At 37.4% G+C, this 26,972-nt stretch overlaps 1 protein-coding gene across 2 annotated transcripts in view; it reads left to right on the forward strand.

Annotated features, from left to right (window-relative positions):
* The window catches only part of RASA2 (RAS p21 protein activator 2), a 121,667-nt gene extending 98,885 nt beyond the window's left edge, over positions 1 to 22,782 (forward strand). For both annotated transcript variants that reach the window (XM_064378751.1, XM_064378752.1), the window contains exons 20-24: positions 14,522 to 14,604; positions 15,308 to 15,516; positions 16,215 to 16,318; positions 16,674 to 16,863; positions 19,721 to 22,782. In XM_064378751.1, the coding sequence (XP_064234821.1) occupies positions 14,522 to 14,604; positions 15,308 to 15,516; positions 16,215 to 16,318; positions 16,674 to 16,863; positions 19,721 to 19,751 (617 nt within the window). In that variant the 3' untranslated portion in view covers positions 19,752 to 22,782. The remainder of the gene's footprint in view (positions 1 to 14,521; positions 14,605 to 15,307; positions 15,517 to 16,214; positions 16,319 to 16,673; positions 16,864 to 19,720) is intronic.
* The last annotated feature ends 4,190 nt before the right edge of the window (positions 22,783 to 26,972 follow it).

The raw sequence follows: 26,972 nt of genomic DNA on the forward strand, positions 1-26,972 counted from the left end.
TAGCTAATAAATGAGAATTTTTCTATGGTTTGCTGGAAAATATCAGCCGAAAATTCCCACAGTTATACCATAGATTGTGATCCATATACAGTTGTCAAATTCATCCTAGGGTCTTAGCCAGGCTAACCCCAAGGTGGAAGACTTTAATAATTTGCCTCCTGAGAAGACTCTGTTACCTTTAAAAGTGTGCTATTTGTGTCAAGGAAGCCATCTTCCTACAGTGTGATTTGAAAGCTCCAGAAAGGCAAAGCTTATCCCTCCGTAGACTGACACAGCGCTTAAAATAAACTACTTTTACATTTATTCCTTTGGGGTAATTTTCCACAGAAGGCCAGGTGTGGTGGCTCACGCCTGTAATCCCAGCACTTTGGGAGAACAAGGCAGGCCGATCATTTGAGGTCAGGAGTTTGAGACCAACCTGGCCAACATGGTGAAACCCTGTCTCTACTAAAAATACAAAAAAATTTCAGGCATGGTGGCTCACACCTGTAATTCTAGCACTTTGGGAGGCTGAGGCAGGCAGATCATCTGAGGCTGGAAGAACACCCATCTCTACTAAAAATACAAAATTAGCCAGGCCTAGTGGTGCATGCCTATAATCCCAGCTACTTGGGAGGCTGAGGCAGGAGAATCGCTTGAACCCAGTAGGCAGAGGTTGTGGTGAGCCAAGATCATGCCATTGCACTCCACCCTGGGCAACAGGAGTGAAACTCGATCTCAAAAAAAAAAAAAAATTAGCCAGGCATAGTGGCACATGCCTGTAGTCCCAGCTACTCAGGAGGCTGAGGCAGGAGAATCACTTCAACCCAGGAGGCAGAGGCTGCAGTAAGCCAAGATCGTGCCACTGCACTCTAGCCTGGGCAACAGAGCAAGACTCCATCTCAAAAAGAAAAAGAAAAAAATGAATTATCCATAGAAGGCCATTAGTTTCTGATATTAAGAAGAATTCAGTATCTACATTACAGATCACATAAAATAGAAGCCCTTCTGTTCAAAGTGATCAAGATTCAGAGATGTTCACTTAACCAAACCAAAAGGTTAAAGCAAGAATCATTTAAAAATAAGCAAAAAGATGCATACAGATCTTAAATATTTATGTATTTGCTTACCAGTATTTTGGAGGAGAACCAAGATTATTTCTTTGGCTATGGACCTATAGATCAGATTTCCCGTCTTTCTTATGTAAATATACCCATAATGTGTCAGTTTTCAGGTTGATTTCTCCAAAGTAAATCTAGAACTTAGATACTTGAAAAGTAATCCACGTACAAAGTCCTCTTAGATTTTCAGGATAGTTACCCTAGTCTTTTACAACTGTCTTACCCCCACATAAATTAGTTTCATTTGTGGGGGTATGCATCTTGTTTTTAGAGGCTTTTCAAAGCATTTACCTGATTTTCAAATAAGTAATAAACCTCTTGGTAGTAGGCACTTATTTTGTCTCTTTACATAAAGTAAATTATAAGTACAACATAGAAAACCAGCATAAGTAGGGTTAGCAACAATCCCAAAGGACTTGGTAAGCAAAACAGTCTAATCAGTGGAAGTAGAAGGGTGCAGGCTTAATTGAATAGCTAAGCACCACAAGCATTTAGCATCCCATGAGCGACATTCAGTATGTTTTATAGAGGAAATGGAGAGTCTGTTAATCCATTAAATCTGTTAGGAAAGGATCTGTTAAGAGAGCTTCTGCTGTAAATTCTGGAATAATACATCATCCATAGGGTGCTTTAAAGAGAATATAAACACAGTTAAGTAGAGTACTTCAATGGAGCTTCTTGAATAGTAGAGCAATAAGAAAAAAGTTTTATTTCATAATTCTTCCTTAGGAATGGCTTAGTCAGAATGACTGTATGTGTCCCAATGTATTAGAAAGATATAGGAAACCAAATGCATTATACCTTTAGGTGTATTACCCAGATAATTTGTTATAACATTTACACATTCAAATAAGCAAAAGTCAATAGGTTACATACATGCCCTTCCAGATAGCATTTTTTAAGTTAGCATATTTTGAATGTTTTAGAAATTAATAACTTACTGAATACTATATAAATGTTCTCACTTATGCATAGCACTGATGCTAATTATGTTTACATTAATAGTACATTTAAATAAAATATAAGGTAAATTAGTCATTCTCTATGAATAAATGAGTTCTTTTTTCCTCATTTAAAGCATTTTCTAGTCTAAACCAATATTCTGAAGTATTTTTTTGGTTTATAATCTTCTTTAAGAATTAGATAGCTATGGACCCCTTTCTCTAGAAAACTATACATGCAAATATAGACACAAAATTTTGCATATAACTTCAGGGAGTTTATAGACACAAAGTTCATCTGTGACTCTCTAGTTAAGAACCTCTGTTCTAGCCGGACGCAGAGGCTCATGCCTGTAATCCCAGCATTTTGGGAGGCCGAGGTGGGCTGATCCACAAGGTTAGGAGGTCAAGACCATCCTGGCCAACATGGTGAAACCCCATCTCTACTAAAAATACAAAAATTAGCTGGGCATGGCAGCATGTACCTGTAGTCCCAGCTACTCAGGAGACTGAGGCAGAAGAATTGCTTGAACCCAGGAGGCAGAGGCTGCAGTAAGCCGAGATCACACCACTGCACTCTAGCCTGGGTGACAGAGTGAAACTCCACCTCAAAAAACAAAAGAACCTCTGTTCCCCTGTTCTGTCCACTGATTTTAAGAGGATAGAATTCCTTAGAATGATTAGGATACTAGAGGTATAAAAAAGACACATTAGAAACTATGTTGTTTCTAAGCCTTAAGAAATTTAAAATGTTGGCATGACATTGGAGGAATGAGATATGAAGTTTCAAGCTTACTTACCAAAGCCTACATTTTAAGCTTCAATGCTTTTTGTTTTAACTATTTTGATGGATTTTTCCAAAATATATTACATGCTTCCCTGCCTTCTAAAAAAGAGTTCATTGAACGTAAGTTAACATTTTCTAGATGACTTGGGGATACCGTTGATAATATTAATTGTTATATGGATTCTGATTTAGTGATATTTTCAGGGCTGCTTAAGGGTGTGTGCAGCTGTTTACTCCAGCTAAATGCATTTACTCCCCAGCTAAATGCCTTGGACTGCTGTGCTTTCTGTGTCCTATGTTTGCTTTATACAGTTTTTCTCTATCCTTTGTGGTAAGGCTGTGACCTTAAATTTCTTCTGATGTCTGTGAACCATATAACATCTTACTCCCATCCCATCACCCACCTCTATTTTTTACAGCAATGTACTATGAGTGAGGATGCAGGTACTGTGTTTATTTAAATTATGCCTAAGATTAAAAGACTTTGAATGAAAATGTCAGGACTTTCTCCTGTGAATAAAATAGCTGGACTTTGTGTTCTCTGTTTGGTTCTTGAGCAAATGTTTTGCTTACTTCCAATTTCCTGCTGTTTTCTAGATAGCGAAGACTGCTAGTTAAGTAGTCTTTTGCTACACTTACTATGTGACTTTGGTGTGAGAAAGATTGCCTCCCAGATGTTCTGTAACATAGACCTAAATTATTGAGTCTTTCACTCTGTCTTCCTATTATACAGTAGTATTCTGAATCAAGGTACTTCTACTATTTAGTATCAAATAATATGATCCATTCCCAATTTACTGGAAAATGAGTTAGTAGCATTTTCTCTGTTTTAAGCCTTTTTCTTCAATAAGTTGTTAAATTTTTGTGGCCCACTTAGGTATGTGCTAACAGGCAATAGTAAGCAACTAATCAGTAGAGTTAAATTAATATGTAGCAAATGAATATTATCATTCAGCCATCAGTCATGATTACCTTGAGAGATTTTTATGGACTTGTGTACTTATGATTACAATTTTATATTGCTATACTGTAACTTAGTCATCTTCTACAAGTAAAAGTTCTCTTAGTTATGTGCGGAGATCAAACTAGTTATTGATATTCCAGCCTCATTATGTCTCATTCAGCATCATCTTTTGCAATATCCATATGTAGTTTCACCAGACTACTTTACACAGTTCCTTACATCTTTTATATGCTCCTTTACATTCATGCTTTTGCATGTGTACCTAAAAATAGCTACCTAAAAATTCCTTTCTTTTCTTCTTTACCTGTGTAATCTGTTGTCCTTTAAATCTTAGATCAAGTGTCACTCTTTATGGAAGCCATTGTAGACCTCTGGCCACTTGAATGTAGCTATTCCTTTACTGTGTATCTTTAGCCACCTGACATACTGTGTGGTCATTACTTTTGTCCATCCCTTCCCCTAGTCTTTAAGATCCTCAGTGGTAAGGACCATATTATTACTAGTGGCATAAAGGCATTTAGTAAGTATTCTTCAAAGAACACCATGTCTTCTATATATGCTGTCATCTGAATTACATTAAGAACCATTTATCTTTCTAAAATTTCTGCCAGGCATACTAATTCATCTTTGAAATTCTATACTATAGAATTTGATTAGATATTGCCCACTTTGGGGATGTCTATTAAACACATATACATACACACAATTTTCATGTGACATTAAATGCCCTAGCTTATATAACCAGCCCAACCCTAGCTCACATAGCCAATATGCATTGTTAAAGAAATGTCCATGATGTTTTAAACATAAATCCTCAGTATACTGAGGTTGACATGGTTTCCACCTACCTATATTTTCACATAGAGGGCTCTGCAGCTTTTTTTTGTCCTAATAGCTAAAGAACAAAATACATCATTGATTCAATCAGGCATTTATTTAACAGCTATTTTATTGAGTGCCTACTATGTACTAGACACTGTTCAAGGCTCTGGAAAGAAAAGTAGTGAACAAAACGTACCCAAATCCCTGCCCTTATAGATCTTTGCTAAGAGACAATAAACAATAAAAAAGAAAATTGTATGTTCGATTATTATAAATGAGATTAACAAAACGAAGCAAGGGCAAGGAACAGAAAATGATGGGTTCAGTGAGGTGAGTTAAAATATTAAAAGGTCTAGCCAGAGAAGTGCCTACTATGTACCAGACACTGTTCAAGGCTCTGGAAAGAAAAGTAGTGACAAAACGTACGTACCCAAATCCCTGCCCTTATAGATCTTTGCTAAGAGACAATAAACAATAAAAAAGAAAATTATATGTTGGATTATTATAAATGAGATTAACAAAACGAAGCAAGGGCAAGAACAGAAAATGATGGGTTCAGTGAGGTGAGTTAAAATATTAAAAGGTCTAGCCAGGGAAGGCTTCACTGAGAAAGTGACATTTGAGCAAAGACCTAAACCTAAAGGTGGTCGGGGAGTGAACCATGTGGATATTTAGGATAAAAGTGTCACAGAAATAGCTAGCAGCACCCAGAACAAAGGCCTTGAAATAGAAGCATGCCAAGAGTGTTAAAGAGATAAGAGAAAGCTCTTGTGGCTGGAAAAAAATGAAGAAGAAGATATGTCATAGGAACTAAAATCAAAAAGATCATAGAAATGCTAGATATTATAGGACCTTGTGGGCTTTTACTTTGAGTAAAATGGAAAGACATTGTTTAACTTATGTCTTAATAGGATAACTTAGGTCTATGGAGTGTTATAGAATGAAGGATGGGGGCAAGGAGACCAATTAAGAGACTATTAAAATATTCTAGAGGAAAGAAGAGAATGGCTTGGTCTGTTGGTAGCAGTAGAAATGATAAAAGTGGATCACATTCTGGATCTATTTTAAAGATAGTACTCAGAGGATTAGACACTGGGAGTGAGAGAAAAAGGCAAGTTAAGGATAATTCCAAGGATTTGAGCTTGAAGTTGCCCTTTTAAAAATAGATACAGAACTTTGAAAAATAAAAAAAAAAGCAGCAGCAACAAAGAAGGGGAATAAAAAATAATGGGGTCAATATAAAACTGAACTCTTAAAGAGACTCTTGGTAATGGTGGAGAAGCTTGTATTAGACTAAATCTCATAGATGGCAATTATAAACTTTGGGCAGAATATATAAAACAGTTTTCTAAAGAATTTGACCCTTGAAAGAAAGGAAACATGCTGGCCAAGATTTATTTATTTTTGTTTGTCTTTTTTAGAGACAGAGTTTTGCTCTTGTTGCCCAGGCTGGAGTGCAATGGTGCAATCTCTGCTCACCACAGCCTCCACCTCCTGGGTTCAAGCAATTCTCCTGCCTCAGCCTCCTGAGTAGCTGGGATTACAGGCATGTGCCACTATGCCCACCCAGCTAATTTTGTATTTTTAGTAGAGACAGGGTTTCTCTATGTTGGTCAGGCTGGTCTCAAACTCCCAACCTCAGGTGATCCCCCGCCTCGGCCTCCACGTGCTGGAATTACAGGCATGAGCCACTGCACCTGGTGTGTTTCAGAATTTTTATGGTTAGATTTACTTTTATACAGCTTTTCCTCTCGAAAGCACTCCCAGTCTAGTCAGTATGAGGTGTCACTAAAATGCAAGCAGAAACTTACAGCTTTATTGACTTGAGATATCAAAGGATGGAGTTTAGGGCTACCAGAGAGGCTGGAGTTTAGGGCTACCAGAGAGGCTGGAAATTGAGGCATAAAGAGTAGTCCTTCAGTCTGCATGTGAACTCCTCTGAAATCTTTAGCTGACTCTTAAATACTCATGTAAGAGAGACCTCCAGAGGGGCTAGTGAAAAGTAATAACTGAAAACATTAGAAAGATGAGCAGAGACTTCAGTTTCTGTCTCCCTCAAAGGAGACAGAATTTGGAATTTTACTTAGACGGCTTAGCAAATACTTCAGAATTTTCATCAAAATCTCAAAAGGGTGTTGGCTCAGGAGTAAAGACTGTGTTCTGGGATTAAGAATAAAGTATAAACAAATCGCTATAGTTTTTGTTTATAGCGATTTTTTTCACTGTTTAGGTATAGGTATAGTATAAAACCAGTCCTCATGATAATCAGCTAATGATGTAACTTCAAGAGAAGATAACTGAATCCATAGTTTCTACAATGTTTTATTTATAATGCCCAGTATGTAATGGAACATTAACTCAAGAAGAAATAAAGAACTGTAATGCATAATCTGGAGAAAAAGCAATCAGTAGAAGTAGGCCTTAGATGATCTACATGTTGGAATTAGCAGACATGAACTTTAGTCCTTCTATTATAAATATTTCAAGGACTTAGTGGTAAAGTGATCATCATGAGTAAAGAAATGGGGAATCTCGGCCAAAAAAGAAAAAGAAACTCTAGAAAGGAATCTAGAGTTGGATCCAACTCTAGAAATGGAAATTCTAGAATTGAAAGCACAATACCTGAAATGAAAAATCTGATGGGCTTAACAACAGATTGGTTCACTGAACTTGAAGATAGATCAGTAAAAATGAACCAATCTAGAACACAGAAAAGACTGGGAGGAAATGAACAAAACCTCAGTGACCTTTAGTACAATATCAGGTAGTCTAACATATGCATGGTTGGTGTCCTGGAAGGACAGTAGAGAAAGAATTGGACAAAAAATATATATATTTGAAGAAATAATGGCCTTAAATTCTCCAAATTTGATGAAATAGTATCTTATAGATCTGAGCAGCTCAGTGAACTGCAAGAATGATAAATGCAAAGGAAACCACACTTAGACATACAGTAGTCAAACCAGAGATAAACTCTTGCAAGCAGAGAAACAGAAGACAAGATACTTACAGGGGAGCAAAAGTACAGTTGACAGCCAACTCCTCATAAAAAGCAACTAAAACCAAGGACAGTGGAAAGACCTCTTTAAAATGCTGAAGGAACAAAAGTCTCAACCTAAGATTCTAGAGAAAATTTCCTTCAAAAATGAAAATATCTTTTGAGTAAATGAAAGCTGAGAGAGACTCCATCGTGAGCAAGTCTGCACTATAGGAAATGCTAAAGGAAATTCTTCAGGCTGAAAGGAAATAATACCAGATGGAAACTTATATCTACGAAAGGAATAAAGAGCACTGGAAATGGTAAATGTGTGGGTAAACATAAGAATCTGTTTTTTTCTTTTCGTCGTTTCTTTAAAAAGCAACTGTTTGATGCAAAATTTATAATATTTAATTCTAGGAATTATAACATATCTGGATGTGAAATATATGACAGTAACAGCACAAAGGAAGGGGGTGGAGTAAATTATTCCAAGTGTCTTATATTTTATATGAAGTGATGCAAGAATAATTTTAAGTAGACTGTGATGAGTTAAGGCTGTATATTACAATATCTAGGCCAAAAATTTAGGAAAAACAATATAACTAATCCATCCCCTTTCCTCCCAAACAATAAATAAAATATGAGGAAAGGAAGAACAGAGAAGCAAAAATCAGATGAGACAAATAGAAGATGAATAGCAAAATGATAGTTTAAACCCAGCCATCTTCGAAACCATGATATACTAGGATTTCTTGAAGAGACTGTTAAAAGCACTGAACATTTTTCTCAAATAAATGAACTGAACTTCATTGAAAAGAAAGATGTATTTTCTCATTCCCCATTGTCATTCCTTTTTCTTTTGTTAATATCATGGGCATAAAATGTATTACTTGGTGGTTGAAATTTTTCAAGAGCTTATTGGAGTTCGTTGACTTTTTTGAACCATAAGCTAATGTTTTTCACCAAATTTGGGACTTTTTTTACTTCTTCAAATTTTTCCACCCCTTTTCTAGGACTTCTCCAATTTATGCTGATAAATTGTCTCATAGACAGTTCATTTTTCTTCTTTTATTCTCTTTGGTCTTCAAATTAGATCATTTTTACTTAAGTTTGCAGTATTTTATCATCTCTAATCTGCTCTTTAGCCTATGTGAATTTTTTTTTTTTTTGAGACTGAGTTTCGCTCTTGTTGCCCAGGCTGGAGTGCAATGGCGCGATCTCGGCTCACCGCAACCTCTGCCTCCTGGGTTCAGGCAATTCTCCTGCCTCAGCCTCCTGAGTAGCTGGGATTACAGGCACGCGCCACCGTGCCCAGCTAATTTTTTGTATTTTTAGTAGAGACGGGGTTTCACCATGTTGACCAGGATGGTCTCGATCTCTTGACCTCGTGATCCACCCACCTCGGCCTCCCAAAGTGCTGGGATTACAGGCGTGAGCCACCGCGCCCGGCCTGAATTTTTCATTCATCTACTCTACTTTTCAGCTCCAGAATTTCCATTTAGTTCTCTTTGTACATTCCATTTTTCTTTTGAGAGCCTATATATGTTCAGTTGTTATGTTTTTATTGCATTATTTTGACATACTTAGGGTAACTACTTTGAAGTCTTTGCCTGCCAAATTCAGTATCTGGACCCATTCAGAATCAGTTTCATTTGGCTGCTTTCTTTCCTGTGTTTCTTTTATGTGTTATACTTTGCTGTTTTTTATATGTCTTATTTTCTTATTAAAAACTAGACATTTTTAAGATTAGTAGTCCCAGCCTTTAGGGTTCGGTTTCATGGAAGACAATTTTTCCACAGACTGGTTGGGGAGTGGTTTTGGGATAAAACTGTTTTACCTCAGATCATCAGGCATTAATTTCTCATAAGGAGTACATAACCTAGATCCCTTGCATGTGCAGTTCACAATAGAGTTTACACTCTTGAGAGAATCTCTTGCCACCGCTGATCTGACAGGAGGCGGAACTCAGGTGGTAATGCTTGTTTGCTCACCCACTGCTCCTCCTGCTGGGTGGCCCAGTTCATAACAGGCCACTGACCAGTACCAGTCTGTGGTCCAGGATTTGAGGATCCCTGTTGTAGATTATACATTGTAGTGTGTCTGCTTTGGTTTGTTCTGAGTGCTTGCCTAGTCTAAAACTTCAGTCTCTCTCTCTCTCAGTTACAGTGTGTAACTACTGTTCTCTCTGTTCAGATGTTTCCCTCTAACCCTACCTAGCCAATTGATGTCTCCCCAGGCTTTCAGTTTTTGTCAGACTCTGGGATATTCCACATACATGCCTACTTTAGCAGTCAGGCAGGGATCTGGCAAGTTTATTACCAGGCTTTCATAGCCCTCTTTCTTCCAGATTTCATCCTTAACCAGAATCTGTAACCTCCAGCCAGTAAACTCTTGCATTTTTACTGCCTAAGTTGGGGATAATGGAAACCCCCCAAGTAGGAAGACCATAAACCCACAATTCTTATCCTACGCAGTTTTTTATGAGTGAACTTATCACCACCGTTGTTTTCCAGTGCCGTGAAGTGGTTGTTTTTAATAATTTGCCAAGTTTTATACACCCATCTTTCTTAACACTATTATCAAAAATACAGTCATGATACATTATTTTAGCTGTGTCCCTTGGAGCCAGTATGTAGCTGGACATTCATTTTTATTGTGGTGGTAGTGGTGTTTTTTTTAAATTTAGAATGGGTGCAGTGGCTCAGGCCTGTAATCCCAGCACTTTGAGAGGCTGAGGCAGGCAGATCACCTGAGGTCAAGAGTTCGAGACCAGCCTGGCCAACATGATGAAACCCAGTCTCTACTAAAAATACAAAAATTATCTAGGCATGGTATGGATGCCTGTAATCCCTGCTACTCAGGAGGCTGAGGCAGGAGAATTGCTTGAACCCGGGAGGCAGAGGTTGCAGTGAGCACTCCAGCTTGGGTGACAAAAGCTAAACTCCTTCTCAAAAAATAAAAATGAAATAAAACAATAAAATTTAGGTATAATTCACATACCATAAAATTCACCCTTTTAAGGTATACAATTACTGGTTTTCAGGATATTCATAGTGTTGCGCAATCACCACTAATTCCAAAGCATTTTCACCACCCAAATAATTATCTGGGCATGGTGGCGTGTGCCTGTAATCCCAGCTACTCAGGAGGCTGAGGCAGGAGAATTGCCTGAACCCAGGAGGCGGAGGTTGCGGTGAGCCGAGATCGCGCCATTGCACTCCAGCCTGAGTAACAAAGAGCGAAACTCCGTCTCAAAAAAAAAAAAAAGAAACCCTAGGCCCATTAACAGTCATTCCCCATTCCTTCCTTCTCCCAGCCTCTGAAAACCACTAATATACTTTCTGTCTGTACAGATTTGCCTATTCTAGACATTTCATATACATGGAATCATACAGTATGTAGCCTTTTGTGACTAACATCTTTCACTCAGCATAATGTTTTGGAGGTTCATTCATGTTGTAGCATGAATCAGTACTTTATTCTTTTCGTACTGAATCATACTGTGTTTTACAGATAATACCACATTTTGTTTATTCATTCATCAGTTGATGGACATTTAGGTTTCTTTTGGTTTTTGACTGTTATGAACAACGCAGTTGTGAACATTCATTTACAATGTATGTTTTTGTGTAGATGTATGTCAACAGTTCTCATGGGTATATACATAGGAGTGGAATCAGTTAATAGGAGTTAATAGGATATTTCTGTTTTCTGTCTATCTCATGGGTATATACATAGGAGTGGAATCAGTACATAGGAGTTAATAGGATATTTCTGTTTAATTAGGAGGTAATGACAACTTTAAAACCTGATTGCAGCCATTTAATAGGAAATTTAATGTACTCACATTTATTGTGATTATGATTACTACTTTGTTTTGTGTTTTCTGTTTACTAGGCTTTTCTTTTTCTTGGGTTTATTTCTCCCTTCCTTTTTATTGGAGTAGTTGAGTATCTGTATGTGCCTGCACTCTGTCTTTCTGTCTGTCTCTATTTAGTGAGGAAACTTGACTATCCTATTTTCACTTTTTAAATCCTTAACAAATTTAAACTTAAATGTTTATATTAATGTCTACAGTTGATCCAAGTCTCCATTCAAGCTGGGAAAGAACATTATCACACTTTCAATCATTCTTTTCCTAGCATCTCCCTAAAGAAGTCATCTGGAATTTTAATACTTGTTTATCTTGTTTCTTTTACCTTTTTACATTATGCTTTATTGATTTTACATCCTTGCCTATCAATTTTCTTGATTTCTTTGGCTCAGCACTATCTTTTATATAACACATCTGTTAGAATACTCCATTGTTTACTAGCTTCCATTGCACTGATGAGAATTTTGATATCACTCTGATTCTCAATCTTCTTCTGATTCTTCTATCTAGAAACTCCTAGGACTCTGTAGCCTTCAAGTTCTAATGTTTTTCTGCTTAGTATTTAGGTAGTTGTCTTTTTTCTTCTATCCTGCTTAGTACTTGGTGAATAACTTTGCATTTTTGAAGATTTCTGACTTTATCTCCGGGACGTTTTTATCTGTAATTTTCTCCTGAATACTTTTATTTATCAGATGTTGAAACTTCTAAATCCATCCACCATGGTACTTAACTCTTCTATTTTTGTTTCTTTTTACTGTATTTTTGGAGAGTCCTCAGTAAAATCTTCCATTTTTACTAAGTCACATTGCAGTTTATTCAACGCTGTTAACTGTGAAATTAACCCTAATGATATCATGACAGTATATGTGCCTTGGAGCAATGCCATTTCTCTACATATGCTGTGTTATAATTTGCCCATAAATAAATAAATATAGCAATTTTAGGGTATGTGCATTCTTTGTGTATTCAACAAATCTAAAGCTAGAAACTCCTTGCAAAATTTAAAAATTCTCTGACTGTCATGCTCCCTGTAGATTAGTACCCAAAGACATAGGTCTCTGTCCCCAATTTCTTAAACTCCTGATTTCCTCAGATGTTATCCTACTTTGCTGCATGTATGTCTCGCCTTCAGAGTGCTGGTTTTCCTTAACTGTTTGGTGATTTTTTTTTTTTTTGATGTTTTACTCATCTGTGTGTTTTGCAATCCATTTACCTACTTGAGTGTTGAGTAGCTTACTGCCGATGATTATGAGGGAGAGACAGGACAAGCTGCTGAGGGGCAGGACTGCTGTTGCTTGTCTTCTGGTGTGGGTACTCTCCCCTTCTGAGAGTCAGCAGCTACCTGTGACTTTGCACTGCTCGGCAGCCCATTATGCATCCTTGCTGCTTTAGCCTGTGAATATATGCCTATGTTGACTGCTGCTTAGCACAAACCAGGGAATGGGAAAGGCCTGATGGACCCAGCTGTTCCAGATGCAACTCACTGATTAATCATCCTGATGTATGTCCCCCCAGCCTTCAGCTGTCTATGTTCACTGGCTCTGGCTTGAAAGTCTTCCTTAACCACTCCTGTTTTTGCAGATGTCTTATCATACATCTGGCTTAGACTTCCTTCAGTTATGCCTCCCTGCCCTACCATTCAACCTTCCACCCTCATAAATATAATCTCATCTGACTGTAGGAGATTACTGATACTTTCCTTATTATCTCATGCATTCATGATTTATATTTGTTAACTGTAAATGTCATTTCCTCAGAAAGTTTTTTTCTAACCATCCAGTTTAAAGTAACTTCTCACTTTCTATCACATCACCCCAGTTTATTTTCATTGTAACATTCATCTCCATTTAATATTTATGGTCTTTTGTCTTTCCAGACCTAAATGCATGCTCCTTTAGGAGCCTTATATGGTCTATTTACAGCTATATCATAAGTGGTTAGAACAGTGCCTGGTATATAGTTGATATTCAGTATATGATAGTTGAATTAAGTGACTTTATCTTTAAAAAAAATTATGTATCACATTTGCTTGAATTACTGAATTTTAGATTTTATACCAGAAACCAGGCTTTTCAAATATTCTATCTTAACATCTCTGTTCAAGACAAAAAAAAAAAAAAACACCTTTATTAACCAAATAGTTTTCTTTTAAAAAAAAAAAGCTGTACAATTAATTGGTTAAATAATACAAAATGCAAAGTTTCTTAAGCTCCAGCACTTCAATCTATATGTCATTTAAGCAAAGCTTGGGGGTAAAATAAAAGCAAAGCTTTGATTTTTCTAAGAACAACATTAAAAAATGACGAGAAATCAGAAGTACGTTTGCTTATAGTTTCTATGACTATATGAGATATAATTTATTCTCAGGTAAATCGTAAGTTGAAATGCATCATATTCTTATGCCATATTATTATGGAGCTCCTTTAGCAAACTCAAATTTCCTTAATGTGAAATTTCCAAAGTCTTAGGTTAAGGATTCACTCTGCCAGATAAGATTTTTACTTTTGTTCTCTGCATCTCTTAAGTTGTGTAGCTTCAGGTGGCTGATCAACTGATATGGGATAATAATGAACAGTTTTTCAGTTTAGAGGGTTAATCCCTTAACTAAATATAGGTCAGAAAAATATAAAAATTCACATAGGTGGTCATAGTTACTGCTTGCATAGAAACTCCATGAAAGAAACGTTCATGTCTTGGCAAGTTTTGAGTAGGCTTCTTTTGCTGAGTTTGTTATTTTTTCAGTCCCCATATAATTAATATTACAAAATTTTGTAACATTCTTTCTACACAGAGATCAAATTTAGTCCCACATTTTTCCTTGAAAATGTTTCAATATTATATGGCAAAGTAAAGCAGTAGTCACCTTATAGAAGACAATCAAAATTCATCTGTCCCAGGAAACAAATATATTATATACCATTTGTAAGTCTTCTGTAGGTTATTTATACTCCTGCCATCAAAAAGATGAGCTTAAACCCTACAGAATTAACCTCTCATCTTTATAATTCTGATGGAAATTACTCTAATTTTTTTCTACTTTTTTAATTATTTAGGCAAAGATGCAATCTATACAATTCCAGTAAAAAACATTCTTGCTGTGGAAAAACTGGAAGAGAGCTCTTTCAACAAGAAAAATGTAAGTTATATAAATACTTAAAGCTTTCTGAACTGCATATATTACTTAAGTATTTGTATTTCAGGGTATTTGGTAATACCTTGTAATTCTGTCACCTATTACTTAGGTATTTGTATTCAAATTTTCAAGAGGTTGTTTATTGGATTAATAGTTCATAAATAGCTAGCTCAAAGTCTGTCTTAAAATTGTCCTTTATTGTTGATGCCTCATATAGCTTGCCTAGTTTGTTAAGTTACTTGTCTCAAGACTTCCCTGTTATACTGCTCTACATGATATTGAAGTGTCTAAGTAATACAGTCCCAAGCTATCTGTACAGCTTTGTCTTCTGTTCCCACTCAGTACATACCATACACTCAAGCTAACCAGGTTGATTTCTTTGTTCCTAAATATTTTTCTACTGCTTTTTCTTTATACTTTTTCTTCTACTGACAGTTCCCCTCCCTTTATTCATATCTATATGATAGTCTATTCCTTTGGATATGTGTGGCTTCTAAAACTTAAATTCTTTTGTCCTGCTTAGTACCATGTGACTCAGATTATGCTTGGGACTAACTTGCTTGAAACATAATAATTTCTAAGACATCTTAGCAGCAGTTATCTAGCCAAGCAAACCAGATTGCTATTAGGTACTTTCTTCTGTTTTGTACTGTGTGTTGGTTTTGGAATTCTTGTCACTAACTTTTTATCTTAATTGCCTATGAAGATGTTCCAAGTAATACATACGGAGAAACCACTCTATGTCCAGGCAAATAATTGTGTAGAAGCTAATGAATGGATAGACGTACTCTGCAGGGTGAGCCGATGCAATCAAAACAGGCTCAGTTTTTATCATCCCTCTGCATATATAAACGGAAACTGGCTCTGCTGTCAGGAGACCAGTGAAAACACTCTCGGCTGCAAGCCATGTACTGCGTAAGTTTCTTTCTGATTATAAAAGCAATGTTTCAAAATTTGATATTCCATACAATGTTAATATTATTTGTCCATGAAAAGGAATGAGGTATTGATCCATGCAAAACAAGGATGGGACCTTGAAAAATTATGCTAAGTGAAAGAAGTCAAACATAAAGGCCACATATTATCTGATAACATTTATGTAAAGTGTTCAGAATAGGTAAATTCATAGAGACACAAAGTAGATTAGTGGTTACAAGTGGTTACAAGGGACAAGAGGGAAGGAGGAATGGGGAGTGCTAATGGATGCAGAGATTCTTTTAGGAGTGAAGAAGATGTTCTAAAATTAATAGTGGTTGCACAAGTTAAAAAAAATTTTAAGGCAGTGTTTAAATACAACATGAGCTTGAACCAAGATATCAAGGAAGAAGGGCCCTTAGCGTTCTCTTTCTTATTTATGGAACAACCACGGTAGTCCTATAGACTTAAGTAATAATGTATTGCTTTTGTGATGAAGCATAGGTTGTGGAAATGATTTTACTCTAAAATTACCAAACCTCTCCTTGGCCCCACTTTATTTAACCGTCATGAAACTAAATTTCCAGACTTCCTTCTGCAAAAGTCTGTGCTTCTGTTTTTAGTCTCAAACCATCAGAAGTCTTTGGCATCTTAAAGTAAAATTTGTCCAATATCTTTATTTTTTATTTTTACCATAGTGGTGTCCCTGCAGACATCCAAATAGATATTGATGAAGACAGAGAAACAGAAAGAATTTATTCCCTTTTTACCCTCAGTTTACTTAAGCTGCAGAAGATGGAAGGTAAATACACAATCTATTTTTATATAACTATAATCTTTCTTTACCAATTCCTAAAACATTGCTTTTAGCATTATAGAAAAGTTGAAAATACTCATAGATTTACCAAAATATTATTTATTTGAATGTTGACAAACCCACAGAGGGGCATTTTTCATTGACATTCATGAAGTAAAAATACTGTTTTTGCATGAATATGATGATCCTACTAAACAAAATGTATATATTTTAGTTATCTCTGCTATACCAAAGGAAATCCCCTCAGCATAAGACATTTGAAAAATTCTTATTTGTACTACAGATTGCATTTATAGAATATGGTTGTCTGATCAGAGATTTATTTTCCTGCTCCTTGTAGAGGCTTGTGGAACTATAGCAGTCTATCAAGGACCACAGAAGGAGCCGGATGATTATTCTAACTTTGTAATCGAGGATTCTGTAACAACCTTTAAGACAATTCAGCAAATAAAAAGCATAATTGAGAAGCTGGATGAACCTCATGAAAAATATAGGAAGAAAAGATCCAGTAGTGCAAAATATGGGAGCAAGTGAGTAATTTTTAGGCTATTGTAAACATATTTTTAAGCAGAGTTTGAGATTGCCTCTCCTGCCCTGTCCTCACACCTCTTGCAAGACCCAGCTCAGGGCCTTTCTCTGGTGCAAGCTTCCCTGGCCACTCAACAACTTTGTGTTCAGTTTAGCTATCATTGTTTCATTGTGTTGGTGCTATACTTTATTGACTTAATTTTTTTTTTTTTTTCTTTGAGACGGAGTCTGACTCTGTCGCCCAGGCTGGAGTGCAGTGTCACGATCTCAGCTCACTGCAACCTCCACCTCCCGGGTTCAAGCAATTCTCCTGCCTCAGCCTCCCGAGTAGCTGGGACTACAGGCGCATGCATGCTGCCAAGCCTAGCTAATTTTTTGTATTTTAGTAGAGATGGGGTTTCACTGTGTTGCCCAGGATGGTCGCAAACTCCTGAACTCAGGCAGTCTGCCTACCTCTGCCTCGCAAAGTGCTGGGATTACAGACGTGAGCCACTGTGTCTGGCCTTAATTTTGGCTCATGTGTATATATATATAGAGAGAGAGAGAAAGAGAGAAAGAGCCAAAGTGTGTGTGTGTGTGTGTGATTGTGTGTGTGTGTGTGTGTTAGTTTTTGTAGAGACAGAGTCTCATCCTGTTGCACAGGCTGGAGTGCAGTGCTGTGATGATAACTCAGTGTAACCTCCAACTCCTGGGCTCAGGTGATCCTCCCACCTCAGTGTCTGGAGTAACTAGGGCTACAAGAATGCACCACCATGCCCAGCTATTTGTTTTATATTTTGTAGAGACAGGGTCTCGCTGTGTTGCCCAGGCTGGTTTCAAATTCCTGACCTCTAGCAATCCTCCTGCCTCAGCCTCCCAAAGCGCTGGGGTTACAGACATGAGCCACCACTTTCAGCCTGTCACCACTTTTACTGTTAGGTGCAATTGTAATTCATGTCTTGAATACTTAGTAGCTCTTTGTTTTGTTTTTGTTTTTACTGATCCTCCTTCTACAGTACATAATAAGTCCTCAAAAATAATGAGCTATGAAAGTGCTAGAAGTATTTTATAGTTGACTTTTTCTGACCACCTCAGGTGTAGATGCATACTACAATGGATAACAACTGCAACAACTCCCATTTGTTGGGCGCTTACTCTACCGAGGGGCACTGTGCTTAGTACTTTACAGTTTATTTAGATTGCTTTTGGCAGCAAGTTTTAAAGTCCCAATTGAAGTGGCTTAAAGAATAAAACATTTTACTCTTGCAAATTAAGTAGTTAACTTCTACAGTTGGTTGATTCAGCAACTCAGCACTGTCATCAAGAAACACCTGCCACTCAGCCAACCTCAACAAGGTGATTTCTATCTTCCTTAGGCTTGTTCCCTCATGGTCACATATGAGCTGCAGTAGTTCAGAGCCCCACATTTTTATATAATAGTATCCTGAGGCAGAAAAGGCTGTTTTTTCCCTACTTGGAGAAAGGAACCTTCTCTAGAGTTACCCCCAGACTTTGAAACACAAGGCTGCCCAATGTTAGAGCAGAATCAGGATCTGTTTACAAAGAAGTGGCTAGGGAAGGGGTGGTTCTTAGGCCAGCAAATAACAGTGTTTGCCACAGTAAACACTCATTGATCCTCAGATCAGCCCAACTTGGTTTTATCCTCATTTTACAGCTAGAGAAATGGAGGCTTAGTGAAGTTAAATGTCTTGCCCAAGGTCACACAGCTGACCTAGTGATGGGGCTTTGAATCCTGGCCCCACCACCTTAAATATTCTTTGAAAAGTGTGTGTATTAATAATTATATTTTTTATTGATGTATAATAGATGTCAATTTGACAGGTATAAATATTTATGTTCTTCCTAGATAGATGCCTCAATTGGAAAGGTTTTTATAAGCATCCTAATCCTGTCTTTTCTATATTAATGTAATTGATTCTCTTCCAACAGTAATAATCTAGTTTCCTTGGAGCCCTGGGAAGTTTCCATATGAGATCCCAGACAATCTTAAATAATACTGCTGATGGGTTTTGGGGTGTAGGAGAGCACTCAGTTTGCCTCCTGGTAGGCTCCAGGCTCTGGGTCTCTCACTCTCTCAAGAACGGGAGAGGGGACCATGGCGGGTGTGCTCGTAAAGTAAATACCAGACCCAAAAAGTTTTTGTAGAAAAGTGATTTATTTAGGTAGAGAAAGAGAAAAAGGAGAAGAAGAGAGAAAGCTTTCACCAAGAGTGTGTGGAAGGGGACCCAAGTATGGAATCCAAAGGGGTGTGGAAGAAAGGGACTTATAGCCTGGGAGAAATTCCCACCTTCTCCAAGCCCCATGGCCAGTGAAAAGAATTTCTTTAAACTTCCACTGGAGTGATTGACTTTTGACCCTTTCCCGCGCCTGCCAAAATTAAAACAGAAATCGTCAAATCTCCCAGATGTAGAGGCATGGGAGGAAGGCATGGCGCTGGGAAGTTTTTGCCCTTAAAACTACATCCCCTTGTGGACCTGGAAAGAGAACACATTCCACTAATACCCATACACACCATACCACTTCCCGCTTTATTTTTCTCTATTAAAAAATATCCACCTCTACTGTACTAAGTATCTTATTGATTTTATTTACCCTATACCAGAGTGTAAGTTCCATGATGGCAAGGATTTTCTTTATCTGTTTTGTTTACTACTTTATCCTTAACTTCTACACTAGTGTCTAAGATTTAATAGATGGTCAGTAAGTATTCATTGAATTAATGAAACGAGATTTGGCATGAGAGATTATCAAGGGAAAATACTAAATACTTAATGGATTTGTATTTATATAATATATATTTGTCACCCTTTAAATTTTTATATTTTTTAAATTTTGAAAAGCGACTTTTTTCTTTTCTAGGGAAAATCCAATTGTTGGGAAAGCATCTTAGAGTTTAACAGATTGGTTCAGAAGAACTGGAAAATACTATTTTTCTTGGAGCTTTTCAAGTCATCATATATTTCGTTCATAGTATTTAAGAATGAAAATTCACTTCAATGTCATCTGCCTCCACATCGTATTTATATTTAATAATTGAAATTAATTGTTTGGGAATCCTGGTAGTGATGTATAACTAGAGAATTTAAAGCCCAAGATTCCCTTCATACCTGTGTGACCCAATCCATGTTTCTGCAACTTATTTTTAATCAAAAGAATCTTCCTAGAAAAGCTTTTTAACAAAGGGAGAACTCCTCCGTAGCAAGAAACCATCTCTTTTTGTAACACTCTGTTCTGTGGACTTGTTTTCACTACCATCAGTGCCTGCTCTATACTGCCAACATTGTGTTTTACTAGAAGATTTCAATTCATGACAGTTCAGAGCTTTTCATTTAGTTCATGTTTTTTTTTTCTTTAAAAAAGAAAAAAAAGAAATGTTTCTCCTTTGGTCCATCAGTCATTACAGGTTCCAATCAAGGCAGTGATAGAAACTTTAGAAAACTGGCAGAGCATCCTTGAAAGCTGGTAGATCCTTTTGCCTATTTAAAGATGTAAACAAAACTCAAGATGGGAGGAATCAGGGAATATGTGCTATTGTGTGCATCTTGTTTACATTTGGGATCAATGATGGCAAATGAAGTAATGAGACCACTAAAATTGTTTTTATTGTTTTGAATACCAGGTACTCATTTTCTTGATTTAAAAGTTTAACCTGACTTCTAAGGACATCTCTTCTGAAAAAGAAAGTAAACAGGGAACGAAAGTGGTGGGAAAATCACTTGACTTCACCTGCTATTTCATGTTGTAATAAGGGCCGCCATAAGGATGCCCTCCTCATAGTGTTAGGTTCTGATCTTTCTCGAGAACAGTCACTCAGCGCACTTTAATAATCTGGACTGCTCCAGATTATACTTTAGATACTCCATGGTGTCTAATCTTTATGATCAGTTGAATGATCAGTGTTTAAGTCTAGAAATAATGCTTTCCTGAAAAATGTTTATATTTCATTGCTGTTTCCTTATTGCCTGCTAGCCAAATGGAATTTGGCCATGCAACTGTTTGAAGACTTTTTTCCCCTAGAAATGTACTTTTGTCCTAAAAACCCTAACTGTAAATAAACAGTCGAAGCAAGTTTCCACCTTGAAGTTGAAGGATACACTTTGCTTCATCAGTATTAAAAACCATGGTACTCTTTATTTTTGTCTTTTTTAATTCAAAATATTTTCTAAATGTGGTACTTTGAACCTTGGAGTATTTACATGTTTCTGTTCAAAACTGTGACTTATTATTGTAAGTCTACTAGTAGTGCTTTTTTTAGTTTCCCTGAGCATAAGCTATATTTCAAAATACACTTTGCCAATTATCTTATTGGTGGGTAATCGTTTTTAAATTATATTGTTATTAGGTAATTATTTTTAAAGACTACTGGAGTACAATCAAAGTCGTTCCATAAAATAATATAACTGAGCAATGTATTTCTCTAAATGACTTGTAAAAATCAATGAGTTATGTTTAAGTCTGCATTATGGTAGATTATTACTCCTGGCTCCTTTTAAAGACAAGTTTGAAAGAGTCCTTTAAATTTTATAAACTTGTAGATTCCATAAACTATACTGATTTATAAATGTGAAAGATTTTAGCCATTTAATAAATTTCTCATTCTCAAATAACATTTAGATTAAAATTCCTTTTACGAGTCTCTGAAATGTCTACCTGTGAAGAACATGTAAACATTGCCAGGTACCAATCATTATTCTTTAGTGGCTTTTTAGTCCTCTGCTACTTTTTTTAAGGCAAAAGAAATATTCATCTAACATTTCTAATATCAAATTCCCAATTGTGATTGTTTTTAAAGATCATGGCGTGATCAGAGAGACCAAGGCTGTGTGCATACATAACTCTGGCTTTGAAAGGGGTAGAGTTCAGTCATCTAGTTCTTTTCTTCACATGACATTTTTAAACAGCCAGTTTAACTGGAATTAACTTGGCACAGCCTAAAAAGAAGTAATGTGAAATTAAATTAATTTTCTTTGAAAGTCTTTTGAAATAAGAGGCCATGTCAGTAGGACCCTAAGATAACCAAGAAATTTGCTTCCGGAGCCCTTATTCCTCTGCCGTTACTTAGAAATTTTTTTAATTTTTACTACCTGATATGCTTTCTCTACCTTTTCCACATTTGAAAACTTACAAGGCAGCTCACTTCATCCTAAAAACCTAAAAACTCCAGGAAGGAAAGAAAAGGATGATATGGGGAAACTTGCCATAAATGCTGGTTCTGGTTCTTAGTATAGCCATTTCCATCAGTTGAAATTGTGGTGTGATCTGTTGCTTGTTTTGTTGTTTTATTTTTGTTTAGCTTTGTTTTTTAATATTCATTTAATAAGATGATGGGCAATAGCAAAGGTTTTTACTCCCAGGAATATAATTTATCAAACTGAACTATTTTATTTGCCAAAGAAACTTGTTTTTAATAGCACGGGTAATGGTTAAGTGTCAAAACTAGACTTTTTTTATTAAACAAAAAAAGGTGACGAATGATATGGCTTTTATTTCTGTTTCTGAAGCCTGATTTCATTCATGCCAGGTTTTGAAAAACAGATCTTTTTATTAGTGAAAGCACCTTTAATTTGCTCTAACGGTACATCCTGTAAAGACAGAATTCTGCATAGCCTTTTAGGTGTCCTTACAGTATGTGAAAAATACAAGACTCATTCTAGAGTTTAATTACCCATCTTGGTTGATATTATCTGCTTCCATTTTTATTAATTTGGAAATTAATATGTTGCTAGTAAATATCAGTTTTTACAGTGTCCAGTTTGAAAATGTAAGTTATCAAAACTTAATGTAGTGAATTTGTGTAACCATGTTGTACTGTTGAGAATGTATTTTTATTTAAATTTTATTTTCTTATCAAGAGTATTATAAAAATTAACTTTTGTAACTGTCGCTTGGAAATAACTGAAATAAATTACAGGAAGCCTGTCTGTTCTTTGTGAGACTGTATTTTCTTACTGATTTAGTATTTTCTTCTTGTTTAAAATTATTATACCTTGCCTATGAGTAGGGGAACAGTGGAAGTGAGAAGACTCCTGTAAGAATGATGCAATCTGAAAAGCGTTCAGTATTCTTTTCTTGCACTTAAACTAGGCTGATTTTTAATGGGCTGTGTTCTTATATGTACATTCATTCAACAGACTTGTTTTTAGGGCCCACGGTGTTCAAAGCACCTTGCAGGCCCCTGTCATTCCCTAGAGCCATGTATATCTGTGGTGGAGAAATATATTCCACTTGTGTCTACATAAAGTTTTGAGTTTTCCAGACTATGTTTGACTTTTTTCAAGAAGAGTAGAAAGAAGAATTCTTTCAGAGCCTCTTGTTCCTCAGGCCCTGCACTGACCCCTGAAGATGAACCTACCCTATAGATTGACCTTCAGTGTGTTAGAATTTGACTGTGTTGTGCCATTTTGGTGAGATACCTGGAGAATATAAAGTGACAGCACCAGAGACCAGGTTAGTGGATGTAACTTGTGCCCTCAACAAGAGAAGCCAGGATCCTCCCTGATTCTTGCCTGAACCCTTTTATAATAGCATCCCTAAAAAATCCTTCTATAAAACATAGCCAGAGCTCCAGAGGAATTAAAGTTTAATAAAGAGGAAAGGATAGGGTTTGAATCTCTATATTTACTGAAACATTAGAATTCCTCTCATACTAGCCCCTAGGCATTTAAGAGAGAGGGGACTGTATTTCCTTTTCAAATTGTATGATTCCAAAATGAGAGAAACCCAGGGCCAAGCAGAGGCCCTTTATATTACACAAGAGTAAGATACAAAACATACTTTGGCACTCCTGATACACATTTTTCTACTCCAGTGGCAAGTACTGAACTCCTCTGGAAACATTTCAGAGAATAACCTTTCTTGAGTACGGACCATATTCAGAGAACTTTGGTCTTAATTCCTCATACATATCTTCACCTGAGGTTAGCTCTTTTGTGGCTAAAAAGTTCATTCCTTGGCTTATCATTTTGCCATTTGACTTCATAGTTTGGGGACACCATTTGCATCATATTTTGAGCTTATGCCTTTATTTTATATTGACAGCAGAGAAAGTATGACTTGTTTAATTAAAGTACTATTAAGATGATCAGTTTTCTGCCTTATATTCCAAATCCTTTTTGTTTCATACTATCAAGCAAAGCCTTTGTGCTTTTTATTGATCTGCGTTTTGAGATGGAGTTCAGTCTTAGATATGTAAGTTTTACTCATTGAAAAAGAATTCTGTTGTCTGGAGCAGATAACATTGTTTTCCAAACATTTTTCTCAACTCCATCCAGAACCAAAAAAACCACACTGCCTGCAGAGTTAAAGGAGCAACCATTATTTTAATGGTTCCCAATGCACAATGGGGTAAATGATCCCTAAAGAGACACCTCAGAATCCACATGAGAATGTAGATGTGTTTTGTTTTGTTTTTGGTTCTTGAGACAGAGTCTCACTCTGTCACCCAGGCTGGAGTGCAGTGGCACGATCTCAGCACACTGCAACCTCTACCTCCCAGGTTCAAGCAATTCTTCCACCTCAGCCTCCCAAATAGCTGGGATTACAGGCGCCTGACACCACAGCTGGCTAATTTTTGTATTTTTAGTAGAGACAGGTTTCACCATGTTGGCCATGCTGGTCTTGAACTCCTGACCTCAGGTGATCCTCTCACCTTGGCCTCCCAAAGTGCTGAGATTACAGGTGTGAGCCACTGCACCGAGCCAGAATGTAGTTTGAAAAGGCACTGTCAATATTATTTTACGTTTGGAAATGCAAAATGTCATCTATTTTTATAATACTACCAAAAATAAAGGTCGACAAAATCGTCACTGAGAGAGAGTCATAGATGAGGCCATAATTCTCACCTGAGACTTTTGGAACTTGAGATTTTGGTGTTAATTTGGTACACATTTGTTTTTAAAGCTTGGGAAACAGGAATATAGGCTAAAGTAAACTCCAAATCTTGACCTAAAGTCAGTACTAAACTGCCATCAAAATTATGTGTCAGGAGTAAGAATACAGCAAAAATCACTGGTCTCTTAGAGCTTATACTCTGGGAGATTGAAGAAAAGTAAAATATATCAGATGGTGGCATTATGGATCAAAGTAATGTGCAGGAAGGAGACAGGGAGTGCCAGATAGGATGGGGGGTCAAGGAAGGAGATACTTTTCAACAAATACCTGAAGAAGGTGAGGAAGGGAGTGATGTGGATATGTAGGGGAAGATCCTCGCAGGAAGAGGAAATAAAATGCACGTTGTGCTCAAGAACAGCAGGGGGATTGGTGTGGCTGAAGCAGAATGAGTGAGAGGGAATAGGAGACAGGAGACCTGGGTGATGGAGGGGTCAAGTGGCTCAGTAACGTGATTCACTTACCTTTTTTGGATTGCTCTGCTGTGTTGAGAAGAGTCTCAAGGAGACTATAGGAGGAAGAGGGGACGGGGTAGGCCAGTACACCCATCAGGTGAGGGGTGATAGTGCCATTGGTGGTTGGGGTGGTCAGGTGTTGGTTATGTTTGATTGTAGAGCCAACAGGATTTATTGACAGGCAGAATGTGGGAGAAAGGAGTCTGGGAGGATCTGGTAGCAACTGGAAGAAAGGGGGTCATCCAGTGAGATGGGAAAGACCGTAGGAGGAGCAGGATGTTATATGTTTTATCTATGTCCATCTTAATGATTCCTGGAAGCCAGGTCCACTTGAATCACTTAGTAACAGCACATATTTTATCCAGTTGTAGACGTTTATCATAACTTCCTCACCAGATTGTAAATGACTCCAAGGATAGGGAAGGACTTTGATTATACCCTACAGCCCTTGCTGTTAGTGGTGAAAAGGCTTAATAAACATTCCGTGAAGGAGTAACTTAACTGCGGCTAATGGTGGGACAGCAAGGGATGGGCTGACAGTCATGACTCAACCCCACCCATCCCTTGCTGTCCCACCATTAGCTGCGTAAGTGGAGTCATAAGAAACTCCACTTATGATCTTGGTTAAATAACCTCTTTGGGTTTGTGTGTCTTTACATATGCAAGACTTTAAAGATCATATTGTCGAGAAAAAGTATTGGGCCCCTGCTAAGCACGCCACACTCTGCTAACCCAGGGGCTCTAAGATGCTGCCCTCAAGATGCTCAGGGTCAAGCTACGGACTGGACCAGAGGGCCCTGAGGATTTTTCATAAGTTCAATGCCCAGACAACCCCTAAGGCCCGTTTCATCCCCCAATTATTTGTGTAGATCATTCGATTCCTCCAGTGGACTCTTCCTGAGAGGATGTTCCCAGCCTTCCCCAAAAACTCCATGACAGTGGACCAGTTTAGCAGCATCTTAGACCCTGTAGAATGTATTGTCAGGCTTCCCCTATCTTCCTGTGAGGGATTCATAGAAGAGTCTTGGTCATTTCTGAGATTTTTGGCTTAATCAATGAAAGAGCCTGGTATGGGAAATGAGCCCAGCACCCATTCTGTCAAGGTGCATGGACAAAAAGCAGCCTTTACTGGGTGATGAGGTGTAATCCCAGCATTTTGGGAGGCCAAGGCAGGTGGATCACTTGAGGTCAGAAGTTCGAGACCATCCTGGCCAACATGGTAAAACCCCATCGGTACCAAAAGATACAAAAATTAGCTGAGTGTGGTGGTGCGCACCTATAGTCCCAGCTACTCAGGAGGCTGAGGCGGGAGGATCGCTTGAACCCAGGTGGTGGAGGCTACAGTGAGCCGAGATTTTGCCGCTGCACTCCAGCCTGAGTGACAGAATGAGACCTTGTCTCCAAAAAACAGAAAGCTCCTTAAGGAGCGGAAGGGACTGACAGTTGCATTCTGTTGGTGCAGAACACATCTTGGATGATAATGGGCCCTTCCAGTGTAAGGCGTAGATCGGGCATTCTCTCCTCCAGCTGGCCAGCCACTTGACCACCCTTCCCACTGTTTATAGGGAACATGGAAGAAATTAAAACTTGTGGCCAATAAGAATGTAACCATCATTTGGGGACTCAACTGGGCCTGTGTGTGTGTGAGAGAGATGGTGGTGGTGGTGGTGGTTTAAAAGAAAACAAAAATGCTACATTTCAAAAACATTTGCAGCAAAAAATGAAGTAGATCATCTTACGCTAATTTTTATAAGTAAATGCCCTATTTG

Source organism: Aotus nancymaae, unplaced genomic scaffold (genome assembly GCF_030222135.1).
Source record: "Aotus nancymaae isolate 86718 unplaced genomic scaffold, 86718_ANA_hifiasm-v0.15.2.pri h1tg000019l, whole genome shotgun sequence".
Lineage (NCBI taxonomy): Eukaryota > Metazoa > Chordata > Mammalia > Primates > Aotidae > Aotus > Aotus nancymaae.